The 17,756-nt window shown below is 36.4% G+C and overlaps 2 protein-coding genes and 1 non-coding gene across 4 annotated transcripts; all 3 read right to left on the reverse strand.

The window, feature by feature from the left end:
* Positions 1-2,825: 2,825 nt before the first annotated feature.
* Positions 2,826-6,195, reverse strand: LOC103828664 (probable serine/threonine-protein kinase At1g09600). Of its 2 annotated transcripts, XM_033277680.1 has the most exons (9): positions 5,827-6,195; positions 5,245-5,768; positions 4,876-5,160; positions 4,481-4,792; positions 4,158-4,388; positions 3,970-4,070; positions 3,788-3,884; positions 3,338-3,709; positions 2,826-3,227 (listed from the first exon to the last, which is right to left on the reverse strand). In XM_033277680.1, exons 2-9 carry the CDS (start codon positions 5,677-5,679, stop codon positions 3,036-3,038), a joined length of 2,025 nt encoding a protein of 674 aa, XP_033133571.1. In that variant the 5' UTR covers positions 5,680-5,768; positions 5,827-6,195; the 3' UTR covers positions 2,826-3,035. The 2 variants fall into 2 exon arrangements, with proteins under 2 accessions (XP_033133571.1, XP_009102541.1); XM_009104293.3 differs by having other exon boundaries at positions 5,245-6,195.
* A 3,827-nt stretch (positions 6,196-10,022) lies between these two features.
* Positions 10,023-12,216, reverse strand: LOC103828674. The gene is made up of 2 exons (XM_009104300.3): positions 11,960-12,216; positions 10,023-11,592 (listed from the first exon to the last, which is right to left on the reverse strand). Exon 2 carries the CDS (start codon positions 11,377-11,379, stop codon positions 10,306-10,308), a length of 1,074 nt encoding a protein of 357 aa, XP_009102548.2. The 5' UTR covers positions 11,380-11,592; positions 11,960-12,216; the 3' UTR covers positions 10,023-10,305.
* A 3,972-nt stretch (positions 12,217-16,188) lies between these two features.
* Positions 16,189-16,295, reverse strand: LOC117129063. The gene has a single exon (XR_004452634.1). It is a non-coding gene; the product is annotated as a small nucleolar RNA R71 (small nucleolar RNA).
* Positions 16,296-17,756: the final 1,461 nt, after the last annotated feature.

Consider the following 17,756-nt stretch of genomic DNA (forward strand, 5'->3'; position numbering starts at 1 on the left):
GTAATAACATCGTGTTACCTACGTCACTTTTCAGAGAACACGAGCGAAACAAGATGAGTATTCGACGACGCAAGTGATGAAAGATTCTGTATTTTATTTTGTTATAAGTTTATAGCAATTGACATTTTGTACGCTTATAATTTCTTGACTCTAGTTGTTATTTTTTTGAGGATAATTTATTTTTGTTATGATTTATTAACTTTATTATAGTATAAATCTACATGTTTTATATTGCTATTTAAGATTTTGCATGACTTTGTCACAAAACCTTACGTTTATTGGTTTTCTTGATCAACTCAAACACAGCATTTTGTCACCGTTAATCAGTTCACGGTTTGTTAACGTAGGGTGCATTTATGATTATTTTATAAGGTCAGGGTTTTAAATCCCATTAATAAAGGTGAGGATTTTTTTTAATGTTTTGTAAAAAGTTAAGGGTTTCTTTTCCCATTTTCCGAATTTAACACTACCCAAAAAGACTATCAACAAAAATAAATATCGTATTTTACTAACTTTTTATCATAAAAAAATATCGTATGTTGTATTGTTTCTATTGGATTAATATTTGTTTTTTTCTTCATGTTCTGGCAAAGATAAAATAAAAATCACGATGATAGCATCTATAATATTATTCCTTTTGCAATTTCTGTTGAAATGCTACATGAAGAGCAAGTATATGTTTCTTGGTTTATTTAAACTCATAATTATGTATAATAAGGAAAGAAACTAGAATCAGATATTCTTTTAAATAAAAAGATAATCTCTTAAAAATAAGATTTATGCTTGATGTTTTACATTCAGTGTGCTATGATGAAACTGGAATTTTGCAAAAATTTGCATCCCAAACTAAAGAAATTTTCAGAGTAAAAATATTTACATTCAGTTTATGTATATTTGATAATGATCAAATGAACCAAAACTCTAAATGTTGTAAGAGAAACATAACAAAAGCTAATACAAACTTTGCAACCAAGTAAAGTGAATAGAAAATTAAACTGAAATTTAGAAGACAACTATTAATCACTTTGTTCGTCTAAAACAAAGAATGTTACTATTATTCTAATAGAACTTAAGTATTATATTTGTTATCTACAAATATAAATACATTAAGTACTAGCATGAATCGGGTAGATACATTTTGCTAAAAAATACACTGTTGTAACATAATAAATTAATCCTTTCTTTTCCCGTATGCAATACGGGTAGAATACTAGTAATCTATAGTTTTAGAAGTAGTATTTCACTTGCACGGTTTATTACCTAGTCTTTTGATTAAGTAGCTTCAAGATCGAACAATGTCAAATTGTGGGAATTATTGGTAGGTCTACTAAACTATATTACTGTCTTTTTCTCATATACATTATTCTTATTAAGTCTCTTCATAAAAACTGGTTAACTTCCACAAGTCGCTGCGCATCATTTCTGCACAACCTCTGCGTTTTGGTCAACAGTACCAACAACTTTCAAGCATCTTCTGCCTTTTTTATTTCTCTTCTTCTCTGCGTTTACTTTGGTGTGACCAAAAAAACAAACTAGGGAAAAATGGAGGTTCCAATATGGAAATGGTGTTTGATCGTAATAGGTATCATATTCTTGGCAATTGCTTCTCATTTTCTGGGAAGATTCTTGTGCAGCCCTCGAGAGAGAATCACCGATGGTAAGATTGAAAAGAAACATGGACCAGAAACAGCCGCTCAAGGACAGACTGAAAAGAAAGCCGGTGACCAACTTGTATGATAATGATCCTCGTCAAGTTTCTTTGTTCAGATTGGATTGTCACTTAGACTCACCTGTAAACTATAAGTCTCATGCTATTTTTTTTCTCTTCTTGTAAAACAATCACATCCCATGTATATGAGATCTTTTTTACTTTCTATTATCACAAAATTTTACTATCTGAGAAACGAGAGACTAATACAACTATAAGTTTCTCGATTTGTAAACTAAAAACGCAATTCTATCATTCCGCAACTTATCAGTCATGTCTTTTTTAAGTCAAAATGTTATTTTATTACTGAAAGATGAAATAGTTTAGAAAGCAAAACAAGAATAGAGCAACAAACAAAAACAATCTTTTTATGGATAGAAATAGCACTCCTAGCTAGAAGATTGAAAGATTGAAAACGTCTTCTAAGTCTTGTGAATTCCTTAAGCTTGGTTGAAAAGTGTATCACACTCCCGGATGTTGGATCATTGTGATAAGCTCTTGACAATCAGCTGTGAAGGCTTGAACTGTGGAGTGTTGCATTTCATGGCCCAGTTACCAATCATAGTCTTTAGTTTAAGTACACTATTTTTTGTTGACCGGAGTGTTGATAATTTTTTTTATATGATTCAACATTGAGAATTATGGAAAACAACAAGAAGAATCATGCAGCAGCTAAAAAGATGAGAAATCAAGAAAATGCTTTGATACAATGGTGATCAAGAGGAAAAAAACTTCCCTAAGGAAAAGATTAATCATTAGTCAATAAAATGCAAAACACAACACGATTCCACCATTCCGCAGCTTACCAATTTTTATTTGAATACATTTTTCATTTCTGACCAGAGTAGATCACAACGGTATTTTTCATAGATGATTAATTTTGAGAGCTATTGAAAACTTTTGGAATGAATCAGCTAAAAGGATGCGAATTCAAGAAAATGCTTTGACATAATGGTGATCACTGATATAGGCCAATGATTGGGATGTGTCACAACTTTGGTTCGAGCTCTCGTTGACGAATAACATCGTTTTCACTACCAACTCTTTCCAGCAAGCCAAATCAAATATGACCTAATGATTAACAGAGCAGCAGATGATTGTAAACTTGGAACAGTAATAACTCCTAAATCGGGATTTTATTATATATTAATTAAAAGAATCAATCAGATAAATGTTAGCAAATTGACTGTACAAGACAAGATCCTAAGTCCTAACAAAACCCAAAAAAAGAAAGCTAAGTATGGTGAAGAACCATCATCAGACTGTTCCCAAAAGTTTGCTTTTATTATTTTTTATGTTTTAAATTTCTCTAAGAAATCTCCCAGAATCAACTTCCATTAGCCAGAAGCGAGCCCCGGGCCTGTCTGCTAACGTCCCTCTTAGCCTTATCAGCTTGAGCTCGACGTACAGCCAACAAGATCTGCCTTTCATGTTCTTTCAACATTTCATCCAAGTTACCTTCTCCTGAGATCAACGGTCCTGAGTAATGAATCCTCTCTCTCTTCTCTCCATCATAACCCTATGTTTTTTTCACCATATTGTGATCAGCAACGAATATGAGAACACAAGGACTAACAAACAAACAAACAAACAACAACAATGTTAAACGTGGGTTTAGTTTCTTGTTACCATTAATGGGCCTTTGCTAGAGGACGAAGGGTCATCTTTCCTCAAACCATTGGGTTTCTCAAGCAATCTTTGGGACAAATTGCAATTCCCAGAACCATCTTCAAGCCAGCGTTGATTCACTAAGGCGTCTCTCATACTTCCAAATTGTGAAGAACCATCTCTGTTAGGTGCAACCGAGTTTGAGAATCTTGACAACTGGGCTCCTCCACGTTGGACATAGGACCTTTGTGTTCTCAGATGGCTTGACCCGTTAGAATGATTGTCACCCTTTGTGTTGGGATTGTGTGGCTCAATCCTGAAGCCAGAGCCAGAATCTCCCTCAGGATTAAATGTCTCACTCACGCTTGTCTGGTTAGTCTCCCCTAGACGTTTCTGTAAAATAAAGAAAACATAAAACAATCCCGAGCAATAAGATAGAAGCATGTATGCATCTTTAGTGTTGAAAGATACCTGTATTGATGCCAGTAACTCTGCATTGGCACCAGGAGCAGGTACAGCTCTTAAAAACCGTTTTTGTTCATTCTGTTTACTGCTCGCACCTTTCCTTCTGCTCATGAGAAAATTTTTAAAGTGTTCACTGAGATGTTGGTACTAATAAACAAACCAGAAGGGTCATAAGATCTAAATCTTACCGTCTTGCTTCCTCTTCTCGAAGCTTGATATCAAATTCTTTCCTTGGCTGATATCTCGGTAAGCTTGATGGCTCGCTTGGAAAAGGTTTTGTAGTAAAGAACTGAGGGGAAAAAGAAAGAAATGTATAAGCCACAATGTTACTAACTTATTGAAGCCTGAATGAGGGAATAGTTTCATAAGTAACAACCTCGCTTTGAAGGGCAGAGGATGTGGTTCCACGTGCTTCCGGCTCTACAGCTAGAAGAACATCAAGGAGAGCCAAAGCTGAAGAAGGGATAAGATCCTTATATGTCTCAGCTAAACATCGCTTGTACTGATGTTGAGGTTTAAAGATGGTTGCATGCCGCAATCTTGATCTTCTCCAATACTCCTCAGAAGGTGATCCACAGAGCTTAAAGATCTTGTGCATTTGTTCTACCTGTTCATCCATACCCAGAAACAAAAATTCTCTCTTTTTAATATATCCATTTCTTCTGCTCTGACAAATTATATAGTGGAAACAAACAAAACCTCGGTTCTTCCGGGAAGAAGAGGCTTCCCAGTAAAAAGCTCAGCGAGTATACATCCTGTGCTCCACAGATCAGCCGTGACTCCATAGTCTGTGGAACCGAGCAGAAGCTCAGGCGGGCGGTACCACAAGGTCACAACACGGCTAGTCAGAGGCTGTTTCCGTTGGTAAAAAGTAGAGAGACCAAAATCAGCAATCTTGAGATTATTGTTACGGTCTAGCAGAAGATTCGATCCCTTGATGTCACGGTGCAACACACCACAGCTATGGCAATGTTCTAAGCCAAGCATCAACTGCTTCATGTAGCATTTGATCTAATACCAAAAAACCATATTCAGAATGAAGTTACTACTACACAAACTTGAGATGTTTGTTTTTATTATTTATTCATTATTACCTGTGCTTGAGAGAAGTTAATCCCAGGGGTTGAAGCAAGGCCTGTAAGATCATGGTCCATGTATTCAAACACAAGATACATACTTGCGGAAGCCTTTGAAATGATAAGCCCTTGGAGTTTCATAACGTTTGGATGGTTAAGCCTACGGAGGATGATTATCTCTCTGGCCATGAACCTCACACTCTCTGGATCCATATTAGCAAACCGAACCTTCTTCAGCGCAACGATCTGGTTCGTTTCGAGATCACGGGCTCTGTACACATTGCTATACGTCCCTTGCCCAATCTGCAATTCATCATTTAAGAAAGAAAAAACAAAAGCATTTTTAGCTTTTTTATGAGATGGAAAAAGATTCAAACTTTCTCTAACCATCTCTAACTTCTCGAAGGAATCTGCAGAACGAGGAAGCCATCCACTGAGAGCTTCGCCAGCAACGGAAACCAACCAAGAGGGCCAGCCGGCAATAACCTTAGCTGTTCTGTCTCCATTGGAAACACTAGCAATTCGACTCACTCTTGGCTGCAACGGTCCTACATTATCAAGTAACTCGACAGTGGTGTCTTTTTGAGAAACTGATTCAAGAGATTTCATCTCAAAGCTCTTCTTCTCCTCCTCCTCCTCCTCCTCATCAGAGAAGACATGGTTAGTATTGGGTATTAACCTCAGTGTAGCGTCGTTTCCATTAACGCTTGTTTCCTCTGAAGATGGTTGTTTCTTGGCGGTTCTGTCTTTTGGAATACTTACATGGTTGGTCTCCATGTAACCATCGTTCGTTCGCATTCCTTTTGAGGATACGCACCCCATCCTTCCAGATCACTGTAACCCCCGATTCCACAATGCAATTTGATTTGAAATTGATCAAAAGAAAGAGATCAAATATATAAAAGAAAAACCTTCTTTCTTTTTTTTTTTTTTGTAGATCCTCAGATCAAAGGCATAGGAAAAGAAAAACTTATAGTGATCTTTTATTGTAGATCTAAACAAGGAACTGGTATGTTTGTTTAGATGAACATTGTTGTGTCCGAAAGTAAGTTTAGGTCCAAAAAAAAAAGTAGAAATCAGAGAGAATCAAAGGGTGAAGACTTGGTCAGTAAAGAAGAGAGAGGGAGAGAAAAAGAAGAAACGTGGTAGAATTTTTTTGCAAATGAGAGATTTTCGGATCTGGGTTGTTGGTTCATACCTGCGAAGAAAAATTGATGAACAAGGAAACAGAGACAAAGCAAAAAGGAAAATCAAAAGTCCAAGTCAGAGAGGTTGTGGGATATTCCTATGTAATTTAATACTAACAAGATACCACCCAAACCCTTTTACATGGTCCACGAGCTTAAGTTCCGCCCGGAATGAATGTTATATATAAAATTAATTTTATCTATTATTATTTATTTGTATTTATTTACGTGTTATATATATAATTAAATTAGAGTAAAAATATAAATCAAAACAATACATTTTATTTATTTACGATATTTTTTAGTAAATAAATTAAAACAATCATTTTATTTATTTTATATGATATATAACTAAATTTTATGGACATAGATATATATTATATTTTAATATAAATATTCATTATTGAGAATTTATACTCATATGATAAACAAAAAATTTCTAGAGTTCGGTCTTTAATGCAAATTTTAAAATTAAAATATTTAGGTTTCAATACTTTTTCTTTACAAATTTAAAAATTATCATATTTAAGTATTTTTTAGAGAAAAAGACTAGGATAGCACCAAACCAAGTTTATGTTCCCAAAGTAGCACTCAAGGTTTAAAGTCACAAAAATAGGTTTCATTAAAGAGGTAAATATACACTTATACCCATTGGGTTAATTAATCCAAACCTTAGGGTTTAGAGTTAAGGGGTGGGGTTTTGGAATTAGGGTTTAAAATTTTATAAAAAAAAATACTAAAATAAAAAATAAAAATTTTAAAAACCGTTTTAAAAAGTATTTTTAAATTATAAAAAGAAAATTTGAAAAAAAAATTAAAAAAAAAATTCGAAAAAAAAAATTACAAAAATTTCGAATCTGAAAACATATAATCTGAAACTATAAAAAAAAAAATCTTTTTTTCATTTTTTTTATTTTTATTTTATTTATTTTTATTTGTTTATTTAATTTTAAACCAAGGGTATTAGGGATATTTTACCCTTTAATGAATGTCATTTTTGTGATTTTCTCCTTCTAGTGCTATTTTTGAGACATAAACTTCAAAAGGTGCTATTATTGACAATTGCCCTATTTTTTATGTTATATAATTTAATTTTAAACTATACTAATATATAGTATAAATTTGAAATTTATAAAAAAAAAATTTGAAATTTTTTTCGAATTTTTTTTATTTTTTCTCAAATTTCTTTTTGAAAAACGAAAAATTATGTTTGAAACTATTTTTTATATATTTTTTAAGTATTTATTTAAATATTTATTGGAATCGTAAATTTCACATTCCAAAAACTCTAAGTCTAGATTAGTTAACCCTAAGGGTCTAATTGTTTTTTACCCTTCATTAAAAGTGAGGGTAAAAGTGATTAGTGTAAACATGAAAAGTGGTACTCTGAATGTGATATTTGTAGTAATTTTCCTATGAAAATCTAGTAAATGAGACTTCATATTCATACGATTTATGATCATTTGTATCTTGTTATTACCAAAAAAAAAAAGTTAAACCATTGATCACAAAATTATAGTGTGAAACATTTAACGTTTTTAATAATTTATAATCGTTTTAAAAATTCAAAATATAACATATAAGAAAAACTTAATCTTTTATTATATGGTTAATGTGGTTGTTTAATATCTTTTAATAATACAAAATTAAACAAAAAAAAGAGATAAGATACAAAAATTATTATCAAATATTTATTATTTATAATCACTAATTGTCATATATACGTATCATATTAGGCAATTCTGTAGCTTTTATTTAAGGAATTTATCATTTATAATTATTAATTGTCATAGATATGTTAATTATATTAGGTAATTTCGTAGCTTTTATTTAAAGAGAGTGCGAGAATATTTTTTTTGTACACTATTTATCAATTTAATAGTTAGTTTAATAAAAAATATACTAAGTAAAGATGGACCAACATATTTTTCTAAGAATTCTGAATTTCATTCTCATTGTGACACGTGGACTACAAACACAATGTTGTAATGTTTCTCAATTAATATATAAGGGATATCATGCCGATTTTTTTTATTTTGTATGAAAATTATGTATACCAAAAAACTATATAATTGATACTTAATAAACTAAGAAATATAATACACTATAGGTTAAGAGCGCGGAATGAACATCCAAATGATTTTTACATATTATTATTTATTTTGTATTTATTTATGCATTATATATATAAATAAATTAAATTAAATTAAGCACATAAAATCAAAACATTAGCTTCTATTCATTTACAATAATTGTTTAAGTAAATAAATCAAAATAATCATTTTATTTATTTTATATAGTATATAGCTAAATTTTAATTGTATTGACATAAAAAATTTATTATACAGCTAATGTGATTGTTTAATTTTTTAATAATATAAAATTAGACACAAACGAGGAGGATATAAAAATTGTTATCAAATATTTATTATTAATAATCATTAATTTTCATATATATGTTAATCATATTAGGTAATTCTATAGCTTTTATTTAAGGAAAGAATGGATAATATTCTTTTGTAAACTACTAACCAATTTGATAATTAGCTTAATAAAAGTATAATATATGTTTAGGTAGACCAACTTATTTTTCTAGAGATTCTAAGAATCATTCTAGGGATGATATGTGACTACAAAAAAAATTTGTAATTCTTCTCAATTAATATATAAAGGATTATTCAATTTTAAATTGGATCATTTTAAAGTAGGGCACAATTAGATATAATAGTAAAATTATAATTTTTAGAAAAAATCTATGCAAACATATAATCACACTAAAATCATAAATCAATAAATAATATAAATATTTTTTTAATAAATAAATATTATATTAAAATAATTTATTTTGAGTTTTAAAATTATTCTCATATCCATGGAAAATAAGAAAACTAGATGAACGACAAGTCCGCAAACCTAAATACATTATGGCTCCGAATGGTAAATGCGGATTGAGCGGTGCGGAACAAACGGTTAAACTGCAGTGCGGTTTTCACAGTTATAAAAATGTATAGATGTATGGTATATGTAAAAAAAATTGTTATTGTTAACTGCGGTGCGGTGCGGAGTGGTTTCTTACATTCAAAGCCGGCTTTGAAAGATAAACCGCACCGCACCCTACAATATTTAATAGCAAAAATCTCTCTATATATGTATATATATATATTGATCTATATGTTTTCGTTACTATCATCACCGCACTACCGTTGTAATATGCTTGATCCATCTCAGTGACGTTAAAATGAGGATGTTGGTATTAAACCTTTTCTGTTGAAATTTATTTTATTTTGGGTCGGTTAATTATGATGGACCTCAGAAAATACAGTGTGTGGATCAAGTTTCATGCACGCTTAAGAATTACTGATATGATGTTAGTGTGTTAACATAACTCTGTTGGCTCGAAAATCAAAGATTGTTTTCTGTTTCTCCGTTGTGGAACCATAAATTAATCATTGACGGAATCTACATATTGGGGTATAATCCGACCCGAAGTCATGAAGAAGGTTCTTTAACTTGATTCATCTCTGGAGATACTCTTGTCAAGTACAATGATCTGCATGATAGGATTTCTCGTTTAAGGAATCATGTCATCTACCAAAATAACTCTTCTTCAAATTCACAACATCATAGGCACTGCAGGCCAGAGGAACACTGTGAATAATGTGGTTGATACTCCTTTAGATCATCTTGTAGATCATTCTATACAATAGGAAAACTTGTAAAGTGTCTCTAATATCAAAGGGATGGTTATAAGATAGTGTGGCTGATACTCCTTTGGATTATCCTATACAATAGGAAAACAAAGATAACCTCCTAATTCCGAATTGTATAATTGGGTCATCCTACTCCTAGTTCTAAATTGTATCACCGGAGTCTCCTTTGTCTATTTTTGGGTTGATGCACTCGTCATTCTTTCTTTTGAGTATTATATTGGATTAGTTGATGCCAAATTGGCTAAATCCTTATGCTGAGGATGCCATGAAGAACGAAATTAGTTTTGTGTTTTGTTTTTTTCTAAAATCAAAAATGATCACATAATAAAGGTACAAAAATATGATCCATCAAGCAGAAAACATTTCAAACAACAAACCCTCACAAGAGTTAAATCCCCCAATCCCTCCTTTACAATCAAAGTTGTCTTCGTTATGCCTTTTTAGCGCAAACTTAAGTCTTTTAACTAACCCCTCTTTCTCGCTCTGCTTGTTTCACCAGGAATCTGTACATAAACATAGCCAAAAGCCAAAGAAACAGCCTTCCGACAATTTTAGTTCTCAGCTTCAAGAAATAGGCTGAGTTCCACATACCTCTCCTGTGAAGAAGATCTCCGACCTCTTAAGCTCAAGCTATCCTCGTTCTGTGGTGCAAGCAACAGAGCACCGCTGCGTTCTTCAGTCACAGCCCTACTATCATCTCCATCTATGTCCCTTAGACCTCTCAGGGCCATTGAATCAGAAACCGGGAAGTAGACAAGCAAGGAAATGGAAACCACGCAAAAGCAGAAGAGGGACAAGAAGGCTAAGAATGAAAGGGCTTCGAACACAATCTTGTCTGCACTAGCGAGAACCGACAAACAGAGCATAGCTATCCTCAACGGAAGGAAACTAAAGACAGAGAATATCAAAGCGTATACCCTCTTCTGCAGACGCTTATTGATCACCAGTTTCAGTATCTGCCTTCCAAGCCAGAACAAGTAAGTTGTTAGTACGGCTGCAAACACACCGAGGATGATGGTACTCAGTAGAGGATAGGTGCACAACGCAACCTCAGCATGATCAATAGTAACTCGCGAATAGGTTCTTGTGAAGGGGCGTGAGAGCTTTGCATAAGAGCCACTACCACCGTTGAGGCGTGACTCGGACAAAACAACCGCAAGTTGAAGAGCAAGCATGGGTAGACAATAAAGAAGAGTGTAACACGCAGTGTTCCTGTTCCACTTGCCACTCAAAGCCCCAGACTCCATCTTCAAAGGAGCGCGCAGAAGAAACATGAGAGTCAGAAAGAGGCAAGGCTCCGCAAAGCCTAGATTGGAAACGATGTACCACTTGCAGACGTTTTGTTGCCATCTGAGATCCAAGCCGCTCAGCAGCCTTGTGTGACGCCTAAACAAGCTCAACCGGAAGATCTCACCAAGAGCCCACCAAATAGCAAAGAGAATGAAAGTGATTCGGATAATCCAAGGACCGGAGAAGTAACCAAGCTGAGTAAAGCCAAGCTTACGAACGTGAGACTGGAAGTAGAAGGAGTAGGCGATGCAAAGGAGACCGAGAAGAATAAGCAGAGCGACTAGAGAGATGGTCAGCACGCCGAATGCATCGGGAACTAATTTTGTCAGGGGCATCACCCAAAAGACAGTATCCACGCATGCTCTCTACCAGCATGGATGCACAAAAGTTCTCTCGCCACTAGCTGCGCCTTCTCTCCAGATTAGATACCAGCTTCAAAGAGGAGAGAGTCAGTAAAAGAGATAAGATCCGATCACCCGATACACAACTTTTTGTGATCTTGACTCTAGCACTTGATATGTGTGTTGTTGTTTTGTTACCTACATAAACTGAACAAACCACAAGGATGAATCAGATCTTTTAACAAGACAAAATATTATCTTAATACAAATCTCTAGCTGTCGATCATTCCCCATAGAAAATCTCTGATTAAAACTTTCATAAGAACACAGAATAATTTTTTTTTTTCTGAAAACTACCTAGATTCAGACAAGAGATTTTAAAGACAAGTCAACAAGCGAAAAGACATTCTCAACCAAAGTCAATACGTCTCGCGCATAATGCAATCACGAAGGATATCAAAGACAACCAGATCCAACGCAGAGGAACAACGAGATGATTCAAGAGAAACGAGCAACGCGAAAACGAATCCACAATTCAACAAACCAAAATTGGGGGTGAAATTAGAGAGCTTACAAGGAGGGAGAATCTGGATCCAAAGAGTTAGAACGGGGAAGAAGATCTGAGCGCCGGGAGGAAGGAGATCGGAGAAAACCCTAAGAATCGGAGACGGGAGAGAGAGATTAAGGAATGAGGCGTGAACAGGATAGGGAAGGGAGAAAGAAAAAAAGATAGAGGAAGAGACTCTTCGTTGGTGACAGGCTGTATCCAGCTGTGATACCCGATAACTCTGTCACCCGGGTTCGGGTTTCGTATTTTATGTGTTGTCCGGGTTGCCTGATTCGTTTTTATTTTTTTTTAATAATATTTGTTTCTGTGGCTCCACCCTGGCGGCGTTTGTCTGTTTCCCAGTTTGTATCACCCTTCCTGTTTTTGGACAGAAAGTAGAATTAAATTGTTAGATATTTAACAGACTCAAACTTGGCAAGAAAAGTTATATGAAGCAAAAGGTATCCGAGAGACGAGAGTTGCTACGAAAAAAATATATCCGAGGAAATTAATTTTGTTAAATAATAAATCTGGAGGGATATGAACATTTTTCTTGACACCAGAAACTTATTTTATTATTCAAAAATATATGATCTAGGTATTCCGACCGGAATAAAAAATAACAAAAATATAAACTACGATGAAAATACGAACAATCCTAATAAACCATATGGTGTACAATTTTGCTTTTTTGGTATGTGGAAATCTTAAAATCTGGAAATCAGTCTCTAAAGTAATGATACCTTCTCTACCTTCATGGAGAAACATGCTTTCGAGTCTTTAGGATCGACACAATATTTTTGCAGTCAGTCCCAAAATGTTGACAATCTGTGTGTTGTAGCATTGATTCTACTGTCCAAATTAACGTCTCCAGTTTTGAATGCAATTACAATTATTTTTGTTTCTCAACAAATGAATTGTTCAAATCATGATCTATCTATCCATACCCAGTCATAACCAGTGCAATGTGCTTCACCATTCCATGATCCATCTATCATACAAATGTCCTGCAAAGTATATTACTTGTTTGGTTTACTGTTTGAGTCTCATCTGATGTTTTAGAATTTGCGCCAAACCATTAATGGCATTCAGTTTCCGCGTGTCTAATCAACTCAAGAGGATCCCGTGCAAACATTAAAAAATAAGATCGATTACAATTCCAAAGCCTGAAAGTCTTTTTTACTGACCATGAAATCACCACATAACATTTTCCCGTGCTTTGGCCTCACTCACACGGTATCGCGAATCACTTCCCAATAGCTTGCCCATCCTTCCATTACTCCAGCTCAAGCACGCATAATCTGAAGTTTTAAATGGAAGTGTGACGAAAAATGTAAGTTAACTTTGGTGACATAGATAGCCAAATCAATTCTCTTAGGTCTTTTCATATATTACAACTAGGGATGTTACACCTCACCTCCTCTCAGAGAACGCGCCCACAACAGGTCTCAAGACGCCTCTCAGGTCAGAACCGAGATGGCTAACCATCTCTGATACCACTTGTAATGCCCCGACCGTCCACTGCTAATGGGCCACGCACACCCGCTCTCTTGGCCCGTGGGCCCCATCCCGTCTGATGGGTGGTGCATTAATTTTCTAAGGCACGAAAGTGTTGTTTACTGACCATGTAATCACCACATGACGTTTCTCCGTGCTTTGTCCTCACTCACTACTCCATCTCAAGCACCCTTAACTCTGGAAGATAAACAAATGTGTGACGAAAAGGTAAGTCAACTTTAGTGACATAGGTAGCCAAACCAATTCTCTTAAGTTTTTCCATATATCACAACTCGGGATGTTACAGGTCTCCTAACCTTTTGGACGATGCTTCCAAAATTCTTGGATTTTGGATATAGACTAGAGGCATTATACTTCAATATCTCACAAGATCAATGATCCATTTCATTAGTGATATATTGGCACCTATGGTGGATGTGGATTTCAATGAAAATTCAGCTAGGGTGGATTTCTTGTGGGATCGAGTGCTTTGAAAATATCAGTAACCCTTTGCGATTTCCGAGAAATTTTCATTTTGGGGTGAATGAGAATACGCCTCAGATCCTTTTACCAATGATGTAGTATGCTTAAGCAAAGGATTGTCCTCTTTGGGCATTTAGTTAGGATGATGATATCTTGCATATTTGCATTGTTTTATCCATTCATCCATGAGCATTTTCATCATGTAGATTAGGATTTAGCCATGTCTAGGTTGCATTTTGCATTCATTGTCCTTATTAGGTGTTGGAGTGCCACATGGAGTTCTTGGGGACATTTGGATGCATTTGGAGCTTAAAGGACGTGAAATAGGTGATCATTGGACGAGCAGAGCATGGGAGCGAGGTTCCGCAGCGACGTCATGAGCTCGCTCCAAAGAACCCCCCAGAGCGACTTGCCCAGAGCGACGCCCCGAGGTCGCTCGCATCTCACACCCCTCTCGGAGCGACCTCCCAAAGCGACACCCCGAGGTCGCTCGCGTCTCTATGGCGAGACGACACGAAGCGAAGCCTGGAGCGACCTCTCAGAGCGACCTACCAAGGTCGCTCCCGATCCAGAGCGACCCGTTGGAGCGACACACCAAAGTCGCTCGCGACCTCTCGCCCGGAGACACCAAAAATCGGCCCTGGAGCGACTTCCCGGAGCGACACCTGCAAGTCGCTCCGCGTTATTTTGCTGCCGAAAATCATGATTTCTCAGGGACCTTTTTGCAATTTATTTTGGACGTTTTGCACTTGGAAAACCTATGTTTTAAACATCTTTTGTAGCCACCAGGCAGATTATCTTTGGATCTATTGAGAAATACACAAAAACTCTCTGGAGAAGTTCATCTCTTGGATTTTGATTGTTATGTTCTTGTGTTCTTGTTGATTTCTTATCTATTTCTCTACATGATTAATCTGAAATCCAATATGGGTTTAAGAGGAATCATGGAGATTAGTGAGTAATCACCTTTTGAATTCATGGGTTAGGGAGATTAAGGGTGATTAGGTTAGAGCTAGGATGTTTTAGTGTAGATCATTCATATTTCCTTGCTAGTAGAGTAATCATAATGCATCTTCTGAGTTGGCCACTCAGTTGTTGATCCTTAGGCATTTCTCACCCGAAAGGTGTTCGATGAAATGCCCGAGACAACTCTCCTAGGCTTTTAGTATACTTTGCCAAAGACATTTGTTGTTAAAGATGCTAAGATAGCTAATAGACTTGTTATTAATGATTGCTTTCATATTATTCAACCAAAGACATTTGATGTTTGAGATATGTTAGCAAATGAGCATTCATCTAGACATAGAGCTTGCTTAGAATTGTGTCTAGGCTTAAGGTTGATAGTTTGATTGATCATTTGCCATCCTTAGTTCGATACTTGATCACCCAAGTCTAATCCCTATGCCCATGAGTTCTCTTTTCCAATAGTTAAGAAAGTATCATTCTGTTATTGCTTTCTAGTTTAGTAGTAGTTTAAAACCCATCTAAATCATTGGTTGCACTTAGATTAAGTGAGTACTTGCATTCTCAGTGCTTTGATATCCCTCAGAACTGGTTCGACAATCATTTATACTACAACATTTGTCTTAGGAGCCTTGAAAACTCCTAACATCAAATTGGCGCCGTTGCCAAATTCTGAGTAGATTTCAACATTGAGATTTAGTCACTTGCTTGAGACTAAGTCATTTTTATTTTTATTTTTTTTGTTACTGATTCTTCTTCACCTCCCTTTAATCTACAGGTGTATGCACTTGAGGAGCAGGGGTCCATCAAACCTAGTTCCAAGAGCTGCAGATATCAGAGCTTTAGAGAGAGAGTGTGCTAGAAAGAGAAGAGAAGAAGAGCAACAGGCTCACTTGCAGAGATTGGATACTGATATGGGAGACATACCTCAAAACCAACAGCGAGCAGCGCGACCTATTGGCACTTATGACCGCCCCAACATTCATGGTCATAGATTGGGAATCCGAGCACCAGCTGTAGCAGCCAACAACTTTGAGATCAAATCAGGACTCCTCAATGTGATCGAGAACAACAAGTATCATGGCTTGGCTCTAGAGGATCCATTTGATCACTTGGACAGGTTCGACAGCTACTGTGGGTTGTCAAAAACCAATGGTGTGTCCGAAGATGCCTTAAAGCTCAAGCTATTCCCTTTCTCTTTGGGGGATAAAGCACGTCAGTGGGAGAAGTCTCTACCCAGCGACTCCATCACCACTTGGGATGACTGCAAGAAAGCATTCTTGGAGAAGTTCTTCTCTACTTCAAGAACTGCTAAGCTGAGAAACGAGATTTCCAGCTTTCAACAGAAGAACTTGGAAGGCTTCAGTGAAGCCTGGGAGAGATTCAAGGGCTACCAAGCTCAATGCCCACACCATGGCTTTTCTAAGGAGAGCTTGCTGAGCACATTCTACCGTGGTGCTCTTCCTAAGTACAGAGCCAGACTGGATACAGCTAGCAATGGGTTTTTCTTGGGGAGAACTGAGGAGGATGCAGAAGAGCTGGTTGACAACATGGTAAAGAGTGATGCAGTCTACAGTGGAGACCACGACAGAGGCAGTAGAACAGATGATAAGCAGACGAGGAAAGAGATCAAAGCTTTGGAAGACAAGATCGACCTTCTCATTGCTGAAAAAGCCACCCAAGAGCAGCTGAAGTTTGTTGGTAACTCCAGGCAGGAAGATCCACTTATTGTCAATGAGGTTGAGGGTTTGGAAGGTCAGGAAGAGTTGTGCTTCATCAACAACAATGGTAGCTGGTACAAAAAGGAGCCCAACTTTCAGTACAACAACTACCAACAGAAATCCTATCCCAACAACCAACAGAGTGGTTATCCGCCTAGAAACAACCAGCAAGGCAGCTATCAGCCTCAGCAAAACCCCTCGTCTGGCTCCTCTGCTCCTCAAGAGAGCAGCACTGATACCTTACTGAAACAAATCTTGGAGTCTCAGACTAGAAGTGAGAAGCATGTTGGTTATGAGTTGAAGAACCTTCATACCAAGATTGATGGGAGCTACAATGAGCTCAACAACAAATTCTCACACCTTGCTTCTACAGTCAGGAATTTAGAGAATCAGTTTGCTTCCATGAACACTCACCAGAATCGCCAGCAAGGATCTCTACCTGGAAAGTCTGACCAAAACCCCAAGGAGGCCAAAGCTATCACCCTTAGGAGTGGTAAACAGTTACCTCCTAAAACCCTCACCAAGGATGCTGAGAAACTAGGTGAGGGGGTTGCCATCAACATAGATGATGAAGTGGTGATTGTTGATGAGAAGATCAATGACGAGATCTTGGAAAAGATAGTGGAAGCCAAAGGTAAAGGAAAGGTTGGGGAAGAGAAGAAGACAGTAAAAGATGGTGAAGTTGTTACTCCAGCAAGTGAAAGTTCTTTTGTTCCTCCTCCCTATGAACCCAAACTACCATTCCCTGGTAGATTCAAGAGGCAGCTGCTAGAGAAATACAAGGTTCTGTTTGAGAAGCAAATGAGTGAAGCTCAGGTTGCAATGCCCATCATCGATGCTTTTATGTTGATTCCTCAATACAGCAAGTTCTTGAAAGATGCTGTAGCTGCAAAGAAGAAGGAGATGGAAGGCATGATGATTCTTACCCATGAGTGCAATGCCATCATCCAGAGGCTTGATGTTCAGAGAAATTAGAGGATCCAGGAAGCTTCACACTACCTTGTGCTCTTGGACCTATGGTATTTGAGAAAAGTCTCTGCGATTTGGGAGCTAGTGTCAGCTTGATGCCTTTGTCTGTTGCAAAGAAGCTTGGATTCACCAGTACAAGAAGTGTAGACTCTCTCTGGTGTTAGCTGATCGTTCAGTGAAGTATCCTGTGG

This window comes from Brassica rapa, chromosome A01 (genome assembly GCF_000309985.2).
Source record: "Brassica rapa cultivar Chiifu-401-42 chromosome A01, CAAS_Brap_v3.01, whole genome shotgun sequence".
Taxonomy (NCBI): Eukaryota; Viridiplantae; Streptophyta; class Magnoliopsida; order Brassicales; family Brassicaceae; genus Brassica; species Brassica rapa.

Bases quoted from the DNA above. Each gene is read 5' to 3' on its own strand.
- LOC103828674 (XM_009104300.3), bottom strand. From the start codon at position 11,379: ATGCCCCTGACAAAATTAGTTCCCGATGCATTCGGCGTGCTGACCATC.
- LOC103828664 (XM_033277680.1), bottom strand. From the start codon at position 5,679: ATGGGGTGCGTATCCTCAAAAGGAATGCGAACGAACGATGGTTACATG. The intron at 4,793-4,875 runs GTAATAATGAAT...TTTTGGTATTAG, and splicing joins TTAACTTCTCTCAAGCACAG to ATCAAATGCTACATGAAGCA. The intron at 4,071-4,157 runs GTTGTTACTTAT...TTTTCCCCTCAG, and splicing joins CCTCTGCCCTTCAAAGCGAG to TTCTTTACTACAAAACCTTT.